The sequence below is a fragment of the Cydia fagiglandana genome, chromosome 7, assembly GCF_963556715.1.
Source record: "Cydia fagiglandana chromosome 7, ilCydFagi1.1, whole genome shotgun sequence".
Taxonomy (NCBI): domain Eukaryota; kingdom Metazoa; phylum Arthropoda; class Insecta; order Lepidoptera; family Tortricidae; genus Cydia; species Cydia fagiglandana.
Window position 1 is genome coordinate 11,215,913 of NC_085938.1, and position 21,493 is coordinate 11,237,405.

The 21,493-nt window shown below is 40.2% G+C and overlaps 2 protein-coding genes across 3 annotated transcripts; both read left to right on the top strand.

Annotated features, from left to right (window-relative positions):
• Positions 1 to 1,093: 1,093 nt before the first annotated feature.
• On the top strand, positions 1,094 to 20,313 carry LOC134665910 (calcyphosin-like protein). Of its 2 annotated transcripts, none has more exons than XM_063522964.1 (7): positions 1,094 to 1,153; positions 13,748 to 13,901; positions 15,061 to 15,157; positions 15,394 to 15,474; positions 16,606 to 16,730; positions 18,239 to 18,323; positions 19,222 to 20,313. In XM_063522964.1, the coding sequence occupies exons 1-7, from the start codon at positions 1,117 to 1,119 to the stop codon at positions 19,321 to 19,323; spliced, it is 681 nt and encodes a 226-aa protein (XP_063379034.1). In that variant the 5' UTR covers positions 1,094 to 1,116; the 3' UTR covers positions 19,324 to 20,313. The 2 variants fall into 2 exon arrangements, with proteins under 2 accessions (XP_063379034.1, XP_063379036.1); XM_063522966.1 differs by lacking the exon at positions 1,094 to 1,153 and adding an exon at positions 7,302 to 7,446.
• Positions 3,738 to 6,566, top strand: LOC134665914 (calcyphosin-like protein). The gene is made up of 5 exons (XM_063522971.1): positions 3,738 to 3,852; positions 4,420 to 4,500; positions 4,789 to 4,913; positions 5,416 to 5,500; positions 6,061 to 6,566. Exons 1-5 carry the CDS (start codon positions 3,769 to 3,771, stop codon positions 6,160 to 6,162), a joined length of 477 nt encoding a protein of 158 aa, XP_063379041.1. The 5' UTR covers positions 3,738 to 3,768; the 3' UTR covers positions 6,163 to 6,566.
• Positions 20,314 to 21,493: the final 1,180 nt, after the last annotated feature.

The window sequence follows — 21,493 nt, forward strand, 5'->3', positions numbered from 1 at the left end:
ATCGTTTTACACAGTTCGAAAAAAGATACTGATTTAACAAGTAGGTAGTCAAATAGGTTCAGTCACCTGCAATAATATGTTACTCTTCGAAGGCCTCAAAAATATGAGACACGCTCTTATGGCTCTACAAATAAGATCGTGATAGATATTTTTCCGGCCTGCGATGTGTAACATATTATTCCAGGTGACTGTACCCCATTAACATTGTATGGACCATCGTTACTTAATTGAGAAGTGCACAGCATCAACCTTCCTTCCGTCCTTTTATATCTGTATTTTATGTAAGTGGGTTCGCACTCAGCTGACCTTGACCTTGTCTAATGTCCCGTCTGGTCTGGGGGCCTACCGCGAAAAACGAAAATCGAAATTACGTAATCCGAGGGCCTACCGCGAACCGCGTTCGACGTGTTGCTTCCCACACACTTACGTACGAATTTACAAGTGCAACAGAGAGGCTACACGTCGAACGTGGTTCGCGGTAGGCCCTCTGCTTCTTTATCGCTCTTCCATTCGTGCGATAGAGAGGTATAGATACCAAAATTTTGATTTTAGTTTTTCGCGGTAGGCCGTCTGGTTTGAATCTTTATTCGTGTCTACTTACGGTAAAGTTTTTTATTCAGTCAGTCAGTCAGCCAAAGGCGTCGCCGCAGACGCACGTTTCAAGAAGATTAAATCGGTTATTAGATCTACACGGCCGCCGGGCACTTGCGAAAGGGGGCCCGGACGGTCACCCTACCACCCTTATCTTAACAGCAGTTTTCCGTTCCACGTAATATCAGGACACCGTTACCAATATAATTCAAAATTAAAATAAATCTACTTCCAAAATCGTCATTTCTAGGTTTGAGTGTAAAGATATCAATCATTTAATATTTTTGGCAATTCAAGACAGTATTTTTATTTCACTTCAAAATATTGTTAACGATATTCTAATATTTCGTGAAATGGAAAAATTTGCCCGGCCATCGGAAATGACACGGGGCCCGTCCGCCCGACCCCGGCGGCCGGTCCGGGCCGGTCCGGCGACCGGTTATTACAAACATAAACGCTTAAATAAGAAAATGTTTACGTTTTTATATTAGAGACAGTTATCTAAGTGGTATCATATATATAAACATGACGTACGAAGGCAAACTCAAGACGGATTCAAACAGTAAGTACCTACATTTATGCTCTTGGTTTTGTAATAGTTATAAAATTATTGCAACATTTTTGTGCAGTTTAATAAAAATTTAATGGTTTATAACATTATTGTTGCGTGCAGGTAATTCTATTTAATTTGCGTTACTAGTAATGTTAAGCTATGTACATACATACATTTATTATTGATCAACTTTTACGCCGAAATAATTTAACTTCTACGCCGTTCGGGATAGGTATCGCAGCCGGCAGTGGGCGGCACTTTATTATCATTTCATAAAACTAGTAGTTTTGTGAGCTGTAGGTACACCACGAATTAAGTTAAAAAAATGTAATAAAAACCCTAATTCGAGCTTCGTTGGGTGGATATCACAGCACACTCAAAATAGTCTTAAGTGCCATACTGGTGCTTAAGTACCTGGTCTACTTTTTGCTAATTCCCGCCATTTTGAATATTTTCCAAAAAACAAAACGACTGATAAATTCTATCTACTTAACTGAACTTACTCACAAAATTTCACGAGAATTGTTAAGATATGCGATCTGCGGAAGGGTGACAATCCGGACATAAGAAAGCGTTTTGCCTAAGCTGAAACAGAGACCTTGGCTAACGCTCGGTTGATTATGTTTATTAAATCCCGTAGATTTGCGTCATTATTCCGGTTGTAGTAGTAAATTACGTTTATTGTTAATATTACACTTACGTCGCAGCAATTGAAATTCTACGCAGTTCGGCGGCTGGATATGGATATCGATTAGGTCATGTTACTAGGTTAACTCGGCTACCAAAGTAATGCGTAAGTAATGTCCTGACTGACTCATCAACGCAGAGCCGAAAGTACAAAAGCCACAAAGTTGAAATTGAAACCATTGTTACCGATCGCTACTACTGATGGGAGTTAGAATAGAAGCCATTCTTCTAAAAATATTTTTTAAACGAAGATACCTACTTTAGACTTCGAAAAAAAGCAATATGGGAAAACAGAAAAAATCATTTCAGCGGTTTGGAAAATTCTTATTTATACATATAGGAGGATAGAAGGATTATAATAATATGTATCGAGAACTATTTATTTTTTTGCTATAGGGGGCTTGAAACTTCGTAGGTTGTTACAGAGTAAGTTGCGTTTTAAAATTATTAAGAACACTATCGCTATATTTTGTAGCACATTGTTCTATTCTCATGCAGAATATATAAAAACCAACATACAAATCCACGCGTACCAAGTCGCGGGCAACAGATTAGTCACTTCATAAAACTATGTCCATTCAATACCGTGTGTATGCATGAATGTTCCGGTAGTGATGTTAAACTACGTTTATCGACGTATATGATATAATTACTAGGTGTATATTCTACTTTTACACCGCAGCAACTGAACTTCTACGCCGTTTGGGTGGATATCGATTAACTCATGTCTAGACTTTCTAGGTTAACTCGGGTGCCAGAGTAGGTCACTAGGCGGCTGTTTATTATTTTGAAAAATCATCCCCTTATTGTGTTTAAAAGCGGTTGCAAGTGTGTATCGAGTACTAATAGTTTGAAACTTCCTATAATAGCATACTTAATGATTTGAATAGGTACTTACAAGAAAAGTTATATGATAACAGGTTTAAAAAGGGTTTGAAAGTTTATACCTACTTACCGAGCGCAAATAGTTTGACACTTAGTAAGAAACTACGAAACTACTTTCAAAATGCATGTCCAAAGAGGGTCAAAGGAGGAACAATTTTCTCTTAGATTAAGGTTTTTTTACGTAGATCGTAGGTACATAAATACAATATTAAAAAATAAGGAAAACAAGTTTTAGCTTCTTATAATAATTAATTCCCCAAAGGGTTGAAAAATTTCTTGAGTGCGAGACTTGAAACTTCTTAGAAAATCGTAATATTAGAAAACAGAAAAAGAGATAATATCACATTCAGGATTTCAACGTAATTCTTTGGATCCACAGTAGCATGGCATCGTCCGCAATCGTCACCGTTTCGCGTCGAAGAGGAATTGATCCAGAAGAGCGCGCGAGCGCTCAGCTCAACTACCGACCCTCTGGAGAGACTGCGTCTACTTTGCCTCACACGCGGCGCATCCGGAATTATGGAACTGGCCAGGCAAGTTCATCAAATAAGTACATTTTGTGTAGCCTGTGCAAACTGAGTGGATGCTTGGGACGTCCAGTCAAGTCCAGTGTGACAACGTCCATGAGGGACCAATTCAATTCAAACTGACGGAACCCGAGTCGTCCAGAAATCTCCATCGGAGTCTGCTCTTTCTACGTCGTAGCCAACAATCCAACTTACCAGATACGTGCAAGCACGAAATTAGTCCAGCCGTTTTTATTTAATCCTAGCATAATATTTTCTCAAATCGTTAGCAAAAATGTAACTTCATTGTGTTCTGATTAACTCCTCTTAAAATTCTGCTCTCCATAACCAAATGTAAACCTCCAATTTGGCCTTGGGACTTATGTGAGGAACCCTGTTGGAATCAATTTGCGATGATTTAAACTAGGTAACATACCGACTACCTACAGCAACATCAAATGCTTATAATTATTCATTAGTTCTAAATTAAAATATAGTTTCTAACATTATTAATATTTTTAAAAAAATTACAGGATTTTTCGCAGAATGGATAAAGATGGAAGCAAACAACTTAACAAAGAAGAGTTCTTCGCGGGCATCGAAGAAACTGGACTGGACATAAGCCACGAGGTAGTCACCTTTATGTAAATATAGAAGCTAATGTAAATTACAAATATAATATACTTGGTTTAGTGCAGTGAAGTTTTTAATATTGCTCCTATTTCATGAGTCTCGTAAAAGGGCATTTCTATTTGAAATTGTACCCCCAACTTGCATTTTAGATTTTGGATATTTAATATTTTTTCCACTCAGAATCACGAGCTCTTTCGATCCTAATACGAGAAAAAATGTGTCCCCTAAATTTCATACAATTTTGAATGTCCGTTGTGTTACGGTCATAGAAGGTTGTATATAAAACCGTAACCAAACGGACCAAAAATTGCGGGGACACTTTTTTTCTCAGTAATAATGGAAAAAAAACTCTTGATTCTGAGTAGAAATAATATAAAAATTTCTAATGCTAAAACATAAAAACAGCTAAATAGAAATGCCCAAAAAGCGGATTTTGTCCACGGTTTTCGTTTATTATAGACTGTTCTTCTTTGGCTCATCTCTTTATATTATAACGAAGTAATCTAAGTATTACTATGTTATTTTATTTGGCACTGATTGTGTTTTGTTTACATTATTTTCTAGGACGCAGAGAAATTGTTCGCTCAGTTCGACACAACCAACAGCGGTTCCATCAGTATCGATGAATTTATCAAAGAGATTCGTGTATGTATGAATTTGTTATTTGAAAGAATATTGACAAGGTAAAAAAACGCTTAATAATTTTCACCCTCGCTGTAAAGAGCGCTTACACTAGATAAAGAGTAATCCGTTAAGTGCGCTTTAGGACTAATTAATTCCAATATGAGCAAACTTAAGTATCAATGTGGCAATTTGGCAAGGAACTTTAATTGTGACTACCTACCTATTGTGACCTTTGTTGGAGGCACCTAGCTGATTTCTGTGTGAAATAATGATGATCCGTATCTTTTCATTTATTCCGTATTTTTTCAGCCTCCGATGAATGAGGGCCGCCGTGCTATAGTCGATCGCGCGTTCAGGAAATTGGATAAAACTGGAGATGGGGTCATTGCCACAGAAGATCTCCGTGGCGTTTACTCGTGCGCTGCAAACCCAAGGTAGGTAGGTAAAGCCTGACCGAATATACATATGATCACGCGATTCACGCGCCATGTTGCGTAATTTCACTGGAGCAAATTTTTTCATACTAGTATACTGAACTGTCACCCTATACATTAGCACAGAATAAGTAATAGTATTATCATAACATTAGAATAACAGCGCCATCTTGACAATCAAAGAGTAAAGTAAGTATAATATCGACAATGATCAATGATCATATACCTATTTGGTCAGAGTAAGATTACTTAACAAGGAGAATTAACCGAATTTAATGTAGGTACCTATAAAATATTCATCACAATTCTATAAGAGTAACCAATATCCATAAGTATCATATTCAATCTTGTACTAAATAAAACCTGCCTTCGAGTGACCCTAAAAATCTTCTTCGAAGTGCATCTTTAAGTAATTTAATAATCGGGAATAAAGAGTAAATTGTAAGAGACAGAATGGGCATTTAACTTGCATCTAATGATATGATAACACGTTTATTTTTAGGTACAAGAGCGGTGAAGAGACCGAAGAACTGCTCATTGGAAAATTCCTAGCTAACTTTGAGAGCGAGGGCACCGTTGATGGCAAGGTGGGTTCAAAAACATTGTGATATAAAAAGTCGAGTGCATAATAATGTTTTCATTTGACATCATTTATCCAACAAGACTCTCAACTGTACATCGGTGGACCTTATTACAAAAGGCATAAGGTCCACCGAAGTACCTACTTAACAGTATGGGCGATGGTAATAGGTGCTTCCGAGTCCTAGTACTTGGCACAAAATACCGGTCACGGCCAGCGGGGTCCACCTGCTTTCATTGTCCTTTCCAAGTTTCCAGAGAGATACTTAGGTATGACTTATTCCACAACTACACATTTCCGCTCCGCTAGAAAGGATGTCAGCACCCATACTATTCCTTTGGGGGTGTTTGTTTATTGTTGAGAAGACCTTCGTGAAGGCCCGCACCCGAGTGCCGCTTTCTTTAATTTATTTTGGATTTTTTACCTTACCTAATTTAATTTTTACCTTGTCAAGCGAAATGTTATGTGAAAAAGTTGCAATGATCCTTCTCTAACTAAATCCAAATGAAGGAAGTAAAAAAGCCTGGATGATATCACAAATTTATACGAGTATTTTCATGTTATCAGGTAACGCTTGAGGAGTTCATGAACTACTACAGCGGCATCAGCGTGTCCATGGAGGACGACTGCTACTTTGATCTTATGATGCGGCAGGCCTACAAGCTCTAAAGATCAGGCCAGATGCATGCACCTAACATCGCTGAGACAAGACTGTGATTAATTCATGACACGCCAGTTATTTTCGTATTTACTCTCGCACGCCCACATTTCAACTCGGGTTAGGCGGTCATTGGCTGTCACAATAAGTGAGGATGTGTGTGCTATTGTGATCACGGCATGTCATGAAGTCACAACTCCGTGGTCCGCGACGTGGTCCTTGCAGTCGTTGCATTATTCATCCATGGCCAGAAGTCCTTGTTTGTTAGCATTTGGACAAGCGGGACAGCACACGCGCGTATTTTTTAAGGCTTTTGTCGACGTCATCCTCGAGATGTCAAGCACTCAGTCACTATGCGTTATTCATATCAAATTATTAATGGAAGTTATATGAAATTAAATACTTACCTATTTTACATTTATTTTATTTATAATAGACTAGCTTTCGCTAACGCCTTCGTCTGCGTAGAATAATGATGATGATTCATATTGATGAATGATGATGATTGATGAAACCTACCCTATACTATTAGAACAAATTAAATTATTTTCAGAACATATTTATAATATTTTTTGACATGATCCAGTTAGAGGATCCGAACCATACTTTTCTAGCTTAGGGATGACCAGGGGGCGCCATAAGCCTTCAGTAAGAAGTGCATATACTAGGAAAAATTCGACCTATGCCGCTGTGGCCCGGTGGCCGAATGGCACAGGCACCTGCCGCGATAGCAGAGGACGCTGGTTCGATTCCAGCCTGGGGCACTGGAGGCCTTGGTCACTTTTTCTTAGTATATGACATTTATATCAGTTTAAAATACCTACCCTATGTTTGCCCTATGTCCTTCCCCGGGCCTCAAGGGCTTTACACACTTATAAAAGCAAGAACAGACGAGCGTACTGGACTGCTACCTTAATCAGTCCGAGCCCGAGGCCTGTCAGATCATATGGAAGTCAGTCCGCCGTACGTCCGTTAACGAAGCAGCTATTAGTGACAGCGAGAAAGAGATATTCTGATCGGACCAAGATCGCGGTCCGGTAGTCTGGTACGCCGTTAGAGTTTGAAAAGTTTGTCTGATTTCCATCTGATTTCCGTCTACTGTCAGTGTCATGTCTGTCACTGTCAGTGTCAGCTGTCAGTCGGTTAAAAGCATCGCTGCCTACGAGACGTACTGCCCGCCAAGTTTTAGAAGAAAATGTTTATGTTTTGGTATTAGATACCGTTATCTTTGTGGTATCTTAAAAACGACAGATTGTGAAATATGTATGCCGGTAAATTAAAGACTGATTCAAACAGTAAGTTCATTTAGCTCTTGGTATTGTAGGTTATAAATTATAAAACGATTGCAATATTTGTTTTTTTGCAGTTTAATTAAATGTTTTTATAACATTATGGGCTTATTTGCATGCAGCTAATTCTGTTCAATTTCCGTTACGGTAGTGATATTATTCTACGGTTATTGTTGAGTTAGTATAATCGATTTTTACGCCGCAGTAACTGAACTTGTAGGCCGTTTGGGTGGATATCGATTAAACCATGTTTTGTTACCCTGGCTACCGAAGTAAGGTTGCCTCCAGAAACTCGCGAACTAAATTGACAGGTCAATGTGCACAAATGATACCACAGTTTGGCCAGTGCTGTTCATATCGATATTTTCAAAAAAGTTTGAATTAGAGAATATCGCGAGAATTGACCGCTAGCGGCGCTACTGTTGCGCGGTCAGTTAAAATGTATCTCTAAGTAATTTAAATTATTTTACAAATGTTACTTGGTATTTCGAAAATTGTGCAATTTTATAGTAATAAATACAGGAATATTGGATAAACATATTGTAGGTAACTAAATAAATATTTTACTATATTTATTTTATTTTATTTGTTAGGAAAACTTACAGCTAGAGTAACAAGTTGTAGGTGATAACATAGAAACAGTGATTTTGGCTCAAAATACAAATAAGGCCGACCCAGAAGGGAAAATAAGATTAGGTCAGAATTTAAATACAGTTAGACCAAAAGTCTGCAGCAATTTTAATAGCCCACGCAGTGTAAGTATTATTTTAAACGTCAAAATTCTATGCAATTATGACGTATTAAATAACAGTTGCACTGCGTGGGCTATCAAAATCGCTGCAGACTTTTCTTGGTCTAACTTTAATTATCGATCAATCTCATCTACCGGTCACATTGTATAAAATTAAATCACCAATTTTAGATTTATGGCGACAACCGCGAGCTCTTGATATAAACAACTTGCCCCCAAACCTGCATATTAAGAGCCAACAGGAGTGGTCATATCTTGATACAAACGTACTCGACTGTTTCCTCCGTGGGTTTTGATGCTAGAGCAATGATTTGTCGGACCGTTTTGCTTTTTTTTGATATTTTTGTTTTTTAAGGCGCTAGAGCCTTTCAAAAATGGCCAAAATGGCCTCTTTGACTATGCCGCAATGAGAGACGTAGTATTCAAAACGGATATCAACTGGCCAAAAAAGCAACACGGTCCGGCACAGATAATTTCATAATCATTTAGATTTCCAAATTTGGTTACGATTGGTTAAGTTTTGGAGGAGGAAACAGTCGAGTACAAAACCTCGATTTTTGAGATTTTTAAGGATTATATTATAAGGATTTTTCGCCTTGTCCTTATCGCACTAGTTATAGGAGCCGCTTCCGTTAGCGAGATGTGTATATTTACGTAAAATCAGCTCCTGTTTCGTCTTAACATTGAAAATTGTCAGTTTCACATCCGCACCTCCTGATTTGATTGGTAACGTCACAATCTTACAATCGAATCAACCACTTTTCTAGGGGGAGGCCTATGTTCAGCAGTGGACGTCTTATGGCTGAGATGATGATGATGATGAACCACTTTTCTCGTCCCATTCATACAAGTCGAAATCGTTTGTGACCCCTTTATAATTAATTATCACATGGGTAGTAAGTGCATCTTTTTATCGATATCATTTTATCGACATATACCCCTGACTATATTTTCTTTGCTATTCCTGGTATCATTTTATTTGTCAAACTGATGTCAATTTAGTTCGCGAGTTTCTGGAGGCAACTGTAGGCGGTAGTTTATTATCGCTTCATAAGATTATGTTTAATCAATCCTGTAGATGGCGTAGATTATGCGTCAATATTATATGTGACGTGCCACGGGTAAAGGTACCTTATGACGGTTGGCACTTACGCTATTATTAACTCCACTCCAATATTATTGCGGCGCTAAGCGACGTAAGCGCCGGCCGCCATAAGGTACCTTTGTTCGTGGAACGTCACATATTCATTATACATCTATGATTAGTTATACATGAATGCGGCAAGAGGAAATTGTTTACATATTACTTCTTGTTACTTTTATTTTCATTGATCTACTATTTATATCTCCGTTACAAACTCTCGGGTTTTTAAGCCCGGTCATTTATAAGGCGTGCGTGGGGATATAGATCCAACACATAGAGGCCGTTTGGAGAGCTTTGATGTCATGTAGAACGCCTGCTGGAACCCATTCACGGGTGCATAAATAAATACCCGTAAACCGGTTTCAGCAGGCATTGGGAGCTATTATAGAAAAATGGAAAGAGTCCTGGTCTATGCTTTAAATTTGGGTGGAAAATAAGTCTGGGCTATTGCTAAGTTTCGGACACCTGCCATAACATTGTGTTATACAGTGTTATCGAGGCAGGCGGTGACTCGCCACTCGTTAGATGGGCACCTGGCCGCGTAGCCAAGATGCCAATCGCTTACGCTCCGTAGCGATCGAAACGCAACTGTCACAGTCGCACTTATATGGAAGAGTGATAGAGAGACGTAAAGCTTTTCGTTGTCGAAGCGATAGCGATTGTAACCTTGGCTAGGCCGGCAGATGCGCCATCGTAAAGACGGCCAGGCGCAACACCGGCGTGAGCGGCTCAGGGGTGTCGAGAGGTGGTGCTGCGCTTTCTCCGAAGTTACTCGCGGCGTTATGCCCTTTAACACTTCCACCCCTGAAGCATATAGCTCTAGCGACTCCTCTCTGGGCGGCCAACGAAGGCAAGCCAGAGCTGAGAGTCCTACGGGTCCCCTTGGGGTCCACTCCGACCGACGAAGACACGCCGGAGACGGAGACCCTGACCGACTCTCGGGAGCACTCGGGTCCGTGGGGTCGTTACTCCCCAACAGCTCGCCACAAGCTGCCCTGCGGGCCTATTTATATTATTATTAAGGGATTACTAATATGTTGCATAAAATTTATTGTCATATTTTACTTTCGCATAGCAACCCTTGGCAGAATCATCATTTCGCAGAATTACTTTTTGCATAAGTTTCATGGCATACTGTTGTTTCGCACAATTTTGTAAAGCAGAATAATGCAATGGCATAATCTCAATTTGAAGAATAATACTATAATCGAATAATTGTTTTGCCGAAAATTGCGTCGCATAATATGTACTTGGCATACTGTCTTTTCGCACAATTTCCTTAGGCAGAATAATTCATTGGCATACTGTTGATGAGAATAATATTTTGATGGATAGTTAGTTTCTCTACCCTACCCTACTACACCAATGAATACCTACTCCAACAGTACCTATTGAGCAGGGGTCGCAGTTCTAACCTAACCTAACCTACAGTTCTGGAAGCAGTTTCTTTTGAGTAGGGGTCGCAGTTCTAACCTAACCTAACCTACACTTCTGGAAGCAGTTTCTTTTGAGTAGGGGTCGCAGTTCTAACCTAACCTAACCTACACTTCTGAAAGCAGTTTCTTTTGAGTAGGGGTCGCAGTTCTAACCTAACCTAACCTACAATTCTGGAAGCAGTTTCTTTTGAGTAGGGGTCGCAGTTCTAACCTAACCTAACCTACAGTTCTGGAAGCAGTTTCTTTTGAGTAGGGGTCGCAGTTCTAACCTAACCTAACCTACACTTCTGGAAGCAGTTTCTTTTGAGTAGGGGTCGCAGTTCTAACCTAACCTAACCTACAGTTCTGGAAGCAGTTTCTTTTGAGTAGGGGTCGCAGTTCTAACCTAACCTAACCTACAGTTCTGGAAGCAGTTTCTTTTGAGTAGGGGTCGCAGTTCTAACCTAACCTAACCTACAGTTCTGGAAGCAGTTTCTTTTGAGGGGTGTGTAATGATCCGTATAACAATTTTTGATATATTTTCAAAATATATAACAACTTTTGATATCATTTCATGGTGTATAATCACTTAAGCGGTATAATGAACTTTTGATATAACAACAAAATAACTATTTTCATGGGATATAATGTTTAATCGATATAAAAGCTATTCGATATAACGTTTACTGGATATAATGAATATTTGTTATAAGTATTTATGGTATAATGTATTCAAATGTATAATAATAAGTTGAGGTTATAATAAAAAAAGTCGGTTCTGGCGCTTCGCCGGCCGCTACCGCGGCACGCTCGCTTCGCTCGCTCGGCTCGCGCGTTGTAGGGTCGCAGTTCTACCTAACACTCCTCCTCGCTTCGCTCGTCGTCGTACCTAACTGAGACCTGCCTTAAGTTCGAATACGTAGGTTGTTATAATAGTAGTAAATATTACAAATTATACCAGTACTACATTATGCCAACTGAGCGTTATATCGAACTTAATTATATACGCTGTTAATGTTAGATTAGAAGTTGTTATATTACAAGTTCATTATACTTGACGATAGTTAGACTCTTTAAGAATATACCATGTATTGTTATAGCAAAAGTGCATTATGTCCCTCAATCGTTATATCGACTAAAAATATATCAAAAGTTGTTATATGGACCGTTACGCACCCTCTTTTGAGTAGGGGTCGCAGTTCTAACCTAACCTAACCTACAGTTCTGGCAACAATTTCTTTTGTGTAGGGGTCGCAATTGTAACCTAACCTAACCTATAGTTCTGGCAGCAATTCCTTTTATGTAGGGGTCGCAGTTCTAACCTAACTTAACCTGTAGTTCTGGCAGCAATTCCTTTTGTGTAGGTTCAGTCAGCGACATGAGTATTATGCGGTAACAATTTCGGCAGAACTTTTATTCTGCTGCATAACATTCTGCGAAATTCAAGTCTACAATATGAGCAATATGCCATAAGAAATTCGGTGGAATGTAATTTATGCTACATACAATTCTGCGTATGTAAAATCGACGATAGTAGTACTTTTGCATAATTGTATAATTAGCATAACTGTCATGTCGCATAACATTCATTTGGCAGAATTTTGAATAGCAGAATACTATTCAAAATTCTGCCAAATGAATGTTATGCGACATGACAGTTATGCTAATTATACAATTATGCAAAAGTATCATTCGGTTAAAAATGTTTCTGCGAAACCTGCTATGCGAAGTGTATTTCGGACAATCGATATTATGCAAGATAAAGGGAAGCCATTATTAAGAAAGCCATTTATAACAAAATCTATTTAATTGTATGCAGTTATTAACTAACCACATAGTAACTAGGTACAGTGGCGGATTTGCAGTCTTTGCCACCCTAGGCCCCAGGCCCTGTAGCCGCCCCTTTCAAGGCGCCCATAATATTGACTTTCTGAACGAGCTCAACATAAAAACCCGTCTATCTACTATCTGTCTCAGGAGAATCCTCGGCTTCTTTGATGGGCACTTGGCCCGGCGGGAACCCGACAGTCTAGAGAAGTTGATGATCGGTGGCCAGGTTGAGGGCAGAAGAGGCAGAGGCAGAATACCCACACGCCGGTTTGATGCCATTGAGGCAGTCACACGCGTCAAGTTCCAGGGCTCTATGCGGAAGGCAGAAGATCGGCCAGGTTGGAGAACAATCCAAGAAAACGCAACTTATGGCGGTCACGACCCTCAGTCATGAGGTTACGACGAAGAAGAAGAATATTGACTACATTTTGAGTTATTTTTTGTTACCACCAGCGAATTTTTTGTCACAATTTGTCGCCCCTAAATATCTTGCCGCCCTAGGCCCCGGCCTACTGTGCCTTAGGGCAAATCCGCCACTGACTAGGTACCTCTGGTAGTTGTGAGATGTTTAGTCAGGTATGGCATTTTGCTCTGAGGAAACACATAATATCATGTGACATCATGTAGGTTGAGTACTATTAATTAGCACAAAAACAAAAAGCTGCACCAGGGACAGTGGCATAGCAAGGTGTGAGCAAACTGAGCTGTCGACCATCCCCATGCCTCATGCCTCACACCCCAACACCTCGCGCGAGACCCCTTCGGATACAGTGAAAGAAAAGGGCCTCAGAAATGCGACTTCGCCATGGCTAGATTAGTTCACGCTACGCAGACGCTACGCCATTGCCTCGGGGGATAGGGCAGTTCATTTTGTGATCTCTGGTGTCCACCTGCCATCTTCAAGACATGCCGTGCCACATAACCTGCCCATATGAATTTCAATTTATTTGTAACACAAACTTTCTATTTTTTTTTTCAGGAATCATGATGCTGCATACCATGGCTTTTTGTAATGTAATAATTTAGTTTGAAGCTTTTTGACAGCCATGTCTACTAGCCATGGAAGCATGCAGGAGTACATAATTAAAATACTCAGACATGTTTTAATATGGCTGCATAATTTTCCTTTTTATTTAACTCTATTGTCATGTTGCTTTGGTTCCACAGTAGCATGGCATCGTCCGCAATCGTCACCATTCCGCGTCGAGGAAGAGTTGATGCAGAAGAGCGCACGAGCGCTTAGCACGATCACCGATCCCCTGGAGCGACTGCGTCTACTGTGCTTCACACGCGGCGCGTCCGGAATTATGGAACTGGGCAGGCGAGTACATCAACTAAGTAACTTTAGTGAAGTCTGTGCATACTGAGTGGATGCTTGTGTTGAACTGGTCCAGTGTTTGGACCAATTCAATTCAAATTCAAGGCATCCGAGTCGTCCCGCAGTTTCCATCGGAGTCTGCTCTTTCTACGTCGTAGTCAACGTGGTAGCTAAACAATCCAACTGAGTGGACGCTCGAGCGGGACGTGCAACGGGTTGGGTGAGACAAATTCAATCCAAACGGGAGGCATCTTAGTCGTCCCGCAATCTCCACCGAAACCTGCTCCATTTACGTCACCTGCGGACTCCTGGAGTACCTAGAAAATCCATCTTTATCATCATCATCTCAGCCATAAGACGTACACTGCTGAACATAGGCCTCCCCCTTGGACCTCCATACGTGCCGGTTGGAAGCGACCCGCATCCAGCGTCTTCCGGCGACCTTAACAAGGTGGTCTGTCCATCTTGTGGGTGGACGTCCTACGCTGCGCTTGCTAGTCCGTGGTCTCCACTCGAGCACTTGTCGACCCCATCGGCCATCTTCTCTGCGTGCAATGTGGCCTGCCCATTGCCACTTCAGCTTGCTAATCCATCTTACGTCCACATAATTAGCCTAGCCGTTTTTAAACCTAGCATATTTTCGACACATTCAGCAAAACTTTTTGATGGCAGCGTGGTGTAATCCGATCCTCTTAACATTCAAAGTTCAGCTCTCCATACCCAGTTGTAAAACCTTTAATGTAGACTTGGGTCATAACCCCTCGAATCCCACGGATAGATGCGACATCACGTCGGCAGAAAAGTTTCCTCAGAGTCCCACGGACGCGACTTCACACAAAACCTCTGGGACTTTTTGACGTCTATTGCTAAGACACGAGGGATTAATGTGAGCAACCCCATTTGAAGAAATAATATTTTTGACTTTAGCAGACATTGTCGTTCGTCAATATTACCTGGTATTACATACAAAATAGCCAAGGATGCTCGCGGGCTACAAGCGAGAGGTTGGCGGGCCGCATGCGGCCCGCGGGCCGCTGGTTGCCGACCGCTGGACTACAGCAACAGCAGATGCGTCTAATCATCTTAAATCCTTATTAATCTTAGTTCTAAATTAAATTACAGCTTCAAACATTACTTATTAATAGAAAATAAAACTTCACAGGATATTCCGAAAAATGGATGGTGACGGAAGCAAAGAACTTAACAAGGAAGAGTTTTTGACGGGCATCAAACACACTGGACTGGACATAAGCCACGAGGTAATCCACCATAATATTAATTATATGTATGTTTTCTGTATCTTATTTAGTGTGGTGAAATTTTAACATAATTGGTCCTAATTCATGAGTCTCATGAAACAAGGGATTGTGTGTATGACGTTCGATTCCACAGTCTCACAGATTCGATTTCACAGTTCTTCTTTCACTCATCTCTTTCATATTACGAGTATGTTATGTGGCGTTCATTGTATATTATTTTCTTCATTATTTTTCAGGATGCAGAGAAATTGTTCGCGCATTTCGACCCCACCGACAGCGGTACTATTAGTGTCGATGAATTCATCAAACAGATTCGTGTATGTATGAAATTGTTCTTTGCAAAATTACTTTTTGTTTCGTTTTTTTTACCCTCGCCGGAAAGAGCGCTTACATACTAACTAATGAATTGGGTCTAAGTTTAGTAATAGGTCCCACTTTGTCGATTCTAGTTCCAGAGTTACGGGTAATTACTTAGTTCAGCGGTCGGCAACAAGCGGCCCGCGAACCTCTCACTTGCGGCCCGCGAGCCCCTTGGCTATTTTGTATGTAATATTGTCAAACAACGTCTGATAAAGTCACACATATTTGCACATATTAACCCTTTACCAGGCTGACATTTCAATAATGACAATCGAATGTCTTACACATCAAAAATAGAACACATGTTTGAAGTGCCGTATGTGGGAAATATACAGGGTCATTTTTGGACCGTTAGCCATATTGTGCGAGGTGATTAGGTAGGTCATACTGAACAACTTTTTCTATGGGACCAACCCCGAAACCCCAAAAAAAATTTTGGCCTTCCCAAAGAAAACGTCGACATCCCGACCAAAATGTATGAAACGGCCAAAAAAATTTTTATGATTTCGGAGTTTCCCATAGAAAAAGTTGTTCAGTATGGCCTACCTAATCACCTCCCACAATATGGCTAACGGTCCAAAAATGACCCTGTATATCCCTTAGCACGATAAAGGATTAACAAAAATGCGGCCCGCGTCAACTTCCTTAACTAATATGTGGCCCTTGGCTGCTAAAAGGTTTCCGACCGCTGACTTAGTTAAAACAGGTAAAACTAACTGCGGGTCGGTTTTTGACAAATAGATCTGTGATTTTTATTGCAACACTTAAATGACCAATATATGCAGGTTTTTGGAGCCTCAAAGTTTAATAGTAGTGTAGTAATAACTTTATTGTACACAACATAGGCTTACAAAAAATATACAGTAATCGAAGTACAAAAGTGAACATTCCTTCCCCTTAGCATTATAGGGATCACTAAGGGGAAGTTACCTGTCCATTATCGAGCGATATGATCGCATTGGAAATGCCCCGGTGAAAAACTTATCAAAGTAGCTATATGGCAAAGGAATTTTAATGTAATATTTGTGACCTCTGTGGAAGGCACCTAACTAACTTCTGTGTGAAATAATTTTAATCGTTTTTTTCAGCCTCCGATGTCTGAAGGCCGCCATGCCATAATCGACCGGGCGTTCAGGAAATTGGATAAACATGGAGCAGGGGTCATTACCACTGAGGATCTCCGTGGCGTTTACTCGGTCGCTGCAAACCCGAGGTACTTAGGGCTTGTGCATAAATCACGCGAGGTCCGATAGGAGGGTGGGGGGTCACGAAAAAATCACGACAGATCACGTTGGGAGAGGGGGGTATAAGGAGACCTCACGTGTATTTTTCTAAGAAACTACTAAGAAAAAATACCTACCACATGAGTAGATACTTTTTCTCGGTTTCGTTAAGCATAAATCTTCACTCCGCACTTCAAAATAGCGAGCCTATTTTACGAAATTTTGGAGCGCGTGGTCTTGACAGGTCGGATAGAAAAATTTCACAAAAATACACGTGAGGTTATGTGGGGGAGGGAGGGTAGCCAAAAACCTCACCAAATATCACCAAGGGGAGGAGAGGGTCAAAAAGTAGCCGAATATACCTCGTGTGATATGTGCACAACCCCTTAGGGGTCATCCATTAATTACATCACACATTTAGGGGGAGGGAGGGGGTCAAGAAAATGTGACATATTGTGACATGGGGGAGGGGGGAGACACAAACTTTGTGACGTCACTTTAACTTCATCAGTAACCGAAAAATTATTTAAATTATTTATTCGCTGTACATATAAATAACAAGTTTTTAAAACGATAATCGTTTTTATTCGTTTAATTTTCTTTCCTAAGCAGTTTTGGGTTATAAAATTACTAATATTTATATCGTCAAAAATATTTTGATAAAATATTAATATCGTCAAAAATATTTTGATAAAATATTAATATCGTCAAAAATATTTTGATAAAATATTAATATCGGCCAAAATATTTTGATTGAATATTAATAATACTTAGGTACTTACTTAATTCGATTTGGCGATTTTGTAGAAAAAATGTGACGTCACACTAGGGGGGAGGGGTTTGCCAAATGTGACCAAGTGTGACAAGGAGGGGGGGAGGGGTAAAAAAACCTAGAAATTCGTGTGACGTAATTAATGGATGACCCCTTACTGTTAAACCAGGTTAAGAAGATTCTGTTATAAGTGACACATATGATCTCATTTAACCAAACCATTCTCCAAATGTAAATGTTGACAGCGGTCGTCCTCGATGCCATGCTCACTTTCGCTTTATATTTTAGTACCTACAAATCTCGCGCCAGATCTTATTATTCGACCTGTGGCCAGGCGTGGCTCACTCCGCGATTTCGTCGCATCGCAACAAGTAGCTACAAGTACATCCGTCCCACACCAATTTTGGTGGCTAGCTATAAGCCGCGCGTGGATCCGTCGCCACCTAGCGGTCATATTTGTCCTCATGGTAACAGACGCGTTTTGTTAGAGAGTGAATCTTCTGTATCTAGTACTACTTATTATTTATTCTGTGCTCTGGTTTGCAACGGTTAATTATTTGCATTCATTTTAGTTTCTCAACATTAACCAATACATTAGCTGTCCTATTATTTAATATTATCAAAAAGAAAAAAAAAATACTCATCCTCTAGTAATTTGAATTGCGTGAATAATATAAAGGAAATTAGGGAGATTGGGGTATCTAATGATAACTCATTTAATTTCAGGTACCAGAGTGGTGAAGAGAGCGAAGAACTGCTCATTGGGAAATTCCTAGCTAACTTTGAGAGCGAGGGCACCGTTGGTGGCAAGGTGGGTACTAAATCATTGTGATATGAAGTGCAAGGAACTTAGGGAAGCCTTCACCTCGTTCAAGTTCGACTACTACTATAGACCGACTGCTTACCGATTCGGTGCTGATGACACGCCTGCCGTGTCATCAATGTTTTTTACGTGTGGCGTATGACACGGGAGGAGTGTCATCATATTCTATGGCGCATGGCGTGTTACGAAATGATTGTTCCGCGCCACAGCCTAAAATAGGAAAGGTGCGGGCGGCAGGCGTACAGCGGTCATTTAATCGGTTGGTCTATAAGTGGAGCATATATGACAACTCGCGTTCACTTCACATGTGACTGCGGGGTAAGTTTAGCTGTACGGATATGATGGTCGTTTATGACTACGTGACAGCATGATAAAACGGTGTCCGTCACTTTCTATCCGAGTTAAAAAGTGACAGTTATTTTATCACGTGGAAAAATGTGGATAAAGCGATCCATGATACGCCTGCTGGCGTATCATGGATCGGCCTTCACACTGAGGCCTGTTTACACATTCATTCTTTATTTGTTTCAGTACTTTGGGGTCTTTTAAAGTGCGGAGCTATCCTATTTAGCTGTTTGGGTTGGCCCTGTTGAACATAGTTTTTTAGACTTTCACTACAAGTTAATCTTCTGGTACCAATTAAGCTTCGCGATACACTATAATATATGCGTTATTTGTGATCGCTTCATAATGCAGTGTCTGACGTCTGTGTAGTCTGGGATTTGTTTTGACATACAATATTTTATGGGTTTCTACGTCATTTGTCATGTCAAACAAAAAATGTGAAAACGTTAGTAATGATCCTTCTCTAACCAAATTCATATGACTGAATTAGAAAAGCCTGGATGAGGTATATCCTTAACCAATTTTTATTTCCTGTCATCAGGTAACGCTTGAGGAGTTCATGAACTACTACAGCGGCATCAGCGTGTCCATCGACAACGACTGCTACTTCGATCTCTTAATGCGGCAGGCCTACAATCTCTAGATATAAGGCTAGAAGTATAGCCCTATAATACCATGGACTTTAACGTCGCCAAAACAAAACTGATTTCATGACACGACGATTTTTCTCACACGCACTTATTTACAGCTCGGGCCGAGCGGATTTGCTCAATCTCAATAAGCGGGTATATGTGTGCCTGCATTACCGTCTTTACCATAAGGGCACACGGGGCCCGTGCCCAGGGGCCCTATCCTCAGGGGGGCCCCGAAGGACAGACAGTAACATTATATTTGATTACCTATAAAATATAGTTTTTTTTTTAATTTGCCGCCTTTATCTACTGAGAAGATTTGCTTGACCATCTATAGTAGAAAAAAAATAGTTTAATCTTTACTTTGGGCTTGTGCACAAATCACGCGAGGTTCGATGGGGGAGATACTATTTCTCGGTTTCTTTAAACATAAATCTTCACTCTGCACTTCAAAATAGCGAGCCTATTTAACGAAAATAGAAAAATAAGCACGATTTTCTATATACAATACTATTTATCTTAAATTTAGGTCGAATGAAAAAAAAACAAAAAAATACAACCTCCAACTCCAACAGGACAACCTCCACACAAATGGGGAGAGGGGGGTTGCCAAAAACCTCACCAAATATCACCAAGGGGGAGGGGGGCTCAAAAAGTAGCCGAAAACACCTCGCGTGATTTGTGCACAACCCCTTTCCAAAAGGGCCCCAACATAGTAATAAGACGGCCCTATGTACCTGTGAAATCGGCATGTCATGAAGTCGTACTCTGTTTTAGCGGTTTTCGTGTTCTTGCATATTTCGTCCATGGCCCAGTCTTTGTTTGCCAAATGTTTCATACCATTTGGACGAAAAGGACAGCACATACACGCTTATTTTAAGGCTTTTGTCGAGCACCCGATCACTATGCTTTATTCATGATATTATTAATGTTAAAAATGTGTAATTAACAAGTTCACGATGTTTGAAACATGCTGTTTCCTATTAATTAAATATTTTAAATGTAATATAATGTTTTATTAACCGTATCCGAGGGATGTCTTATTTTACTTATACAGTCAGCAGCAAAAAAAAGCGGTGAGAGCGTGCGACTTGCAATCTGGAGGTCGCGGGTTCAAACCCCGGCTCGTACCAATGAGTTTTTCGGAACTTATGTACGAAATATCATTTGATATTTACCAGTCGCTTTTCGGTGAAGGAAAACATCGTGAGGAAACCGGACTAATCCCAATAAGGCCTAGTTTACCCTCTGGGTTGGAAGGTCAGATGGCAGTCGCTTTCGTAAAAACTAGTGCCTACGTCAAATCATGGGATTAGTTGCCAAGCGGACCCCAGGCTCTTATGAGCCGTGGCGAAATGCCGGGATAACACGAGGAAGAAGACGTCAGCAGCAATAGTTTCTAAGCGGGTGAGGTGTGTAAAAAGATATTGACGCGACTTTATTGTTAAGAGAATAAGTAAGTAAGTATTAATCATTTACTGTCAGATTGTGTATGTCAGAGTTTACAGATGTTATAATATTATTTGAATAAGAGCGCGTCAAGGTAATTTTGAACACGTCGCCCGCTTAGCAACTTCTGCTGACTGTACTATTTCCGAAAGAGACTGCATGCAGTTTCTGGACATAAAATTCGAAAGTCGATATTTGACCGTTTGCTGACAGAATGTATTTCAAATGTGACTTATCTGACATTTAGAATATTCCTGTTTATAAATTCATAAATTTTACGCTTTGTTAATATTATTATCCTTTATATAATATTTTTGTTCTATTTGATTTACCGAAGACCCAAAATCAAGCAAGATGTGTCGAGCATTGAATGCATTGATACAAAGCTTAATATGCCTGCTCCAGGTATTGATTCGTGTATTCATGACCGTGTTGCTAATGGCAGAAAATCTGGTAAAAATGGTCCTCCAAACGGTGTACAATTTCGTATCGTTTCTGCTCCAAATGCTGTCACTTGTGCCTATATGCCTAGTATTTCTGATCACGTCCAAGTTAAAATGCTTGTTATGCGGTAGTGGTGGTGGAATATGCCCTGTGAACAGAGGTTCAGGTGACTGCATTATGACGGCATTAGCTTTCGTACTTCTCTTCTTCATATTTCGATGGACCGGATTTCTGGACAAGATATTCTACAATATCGGCTACGCTAAAGTCGCCACTGTTAGAAGGTCT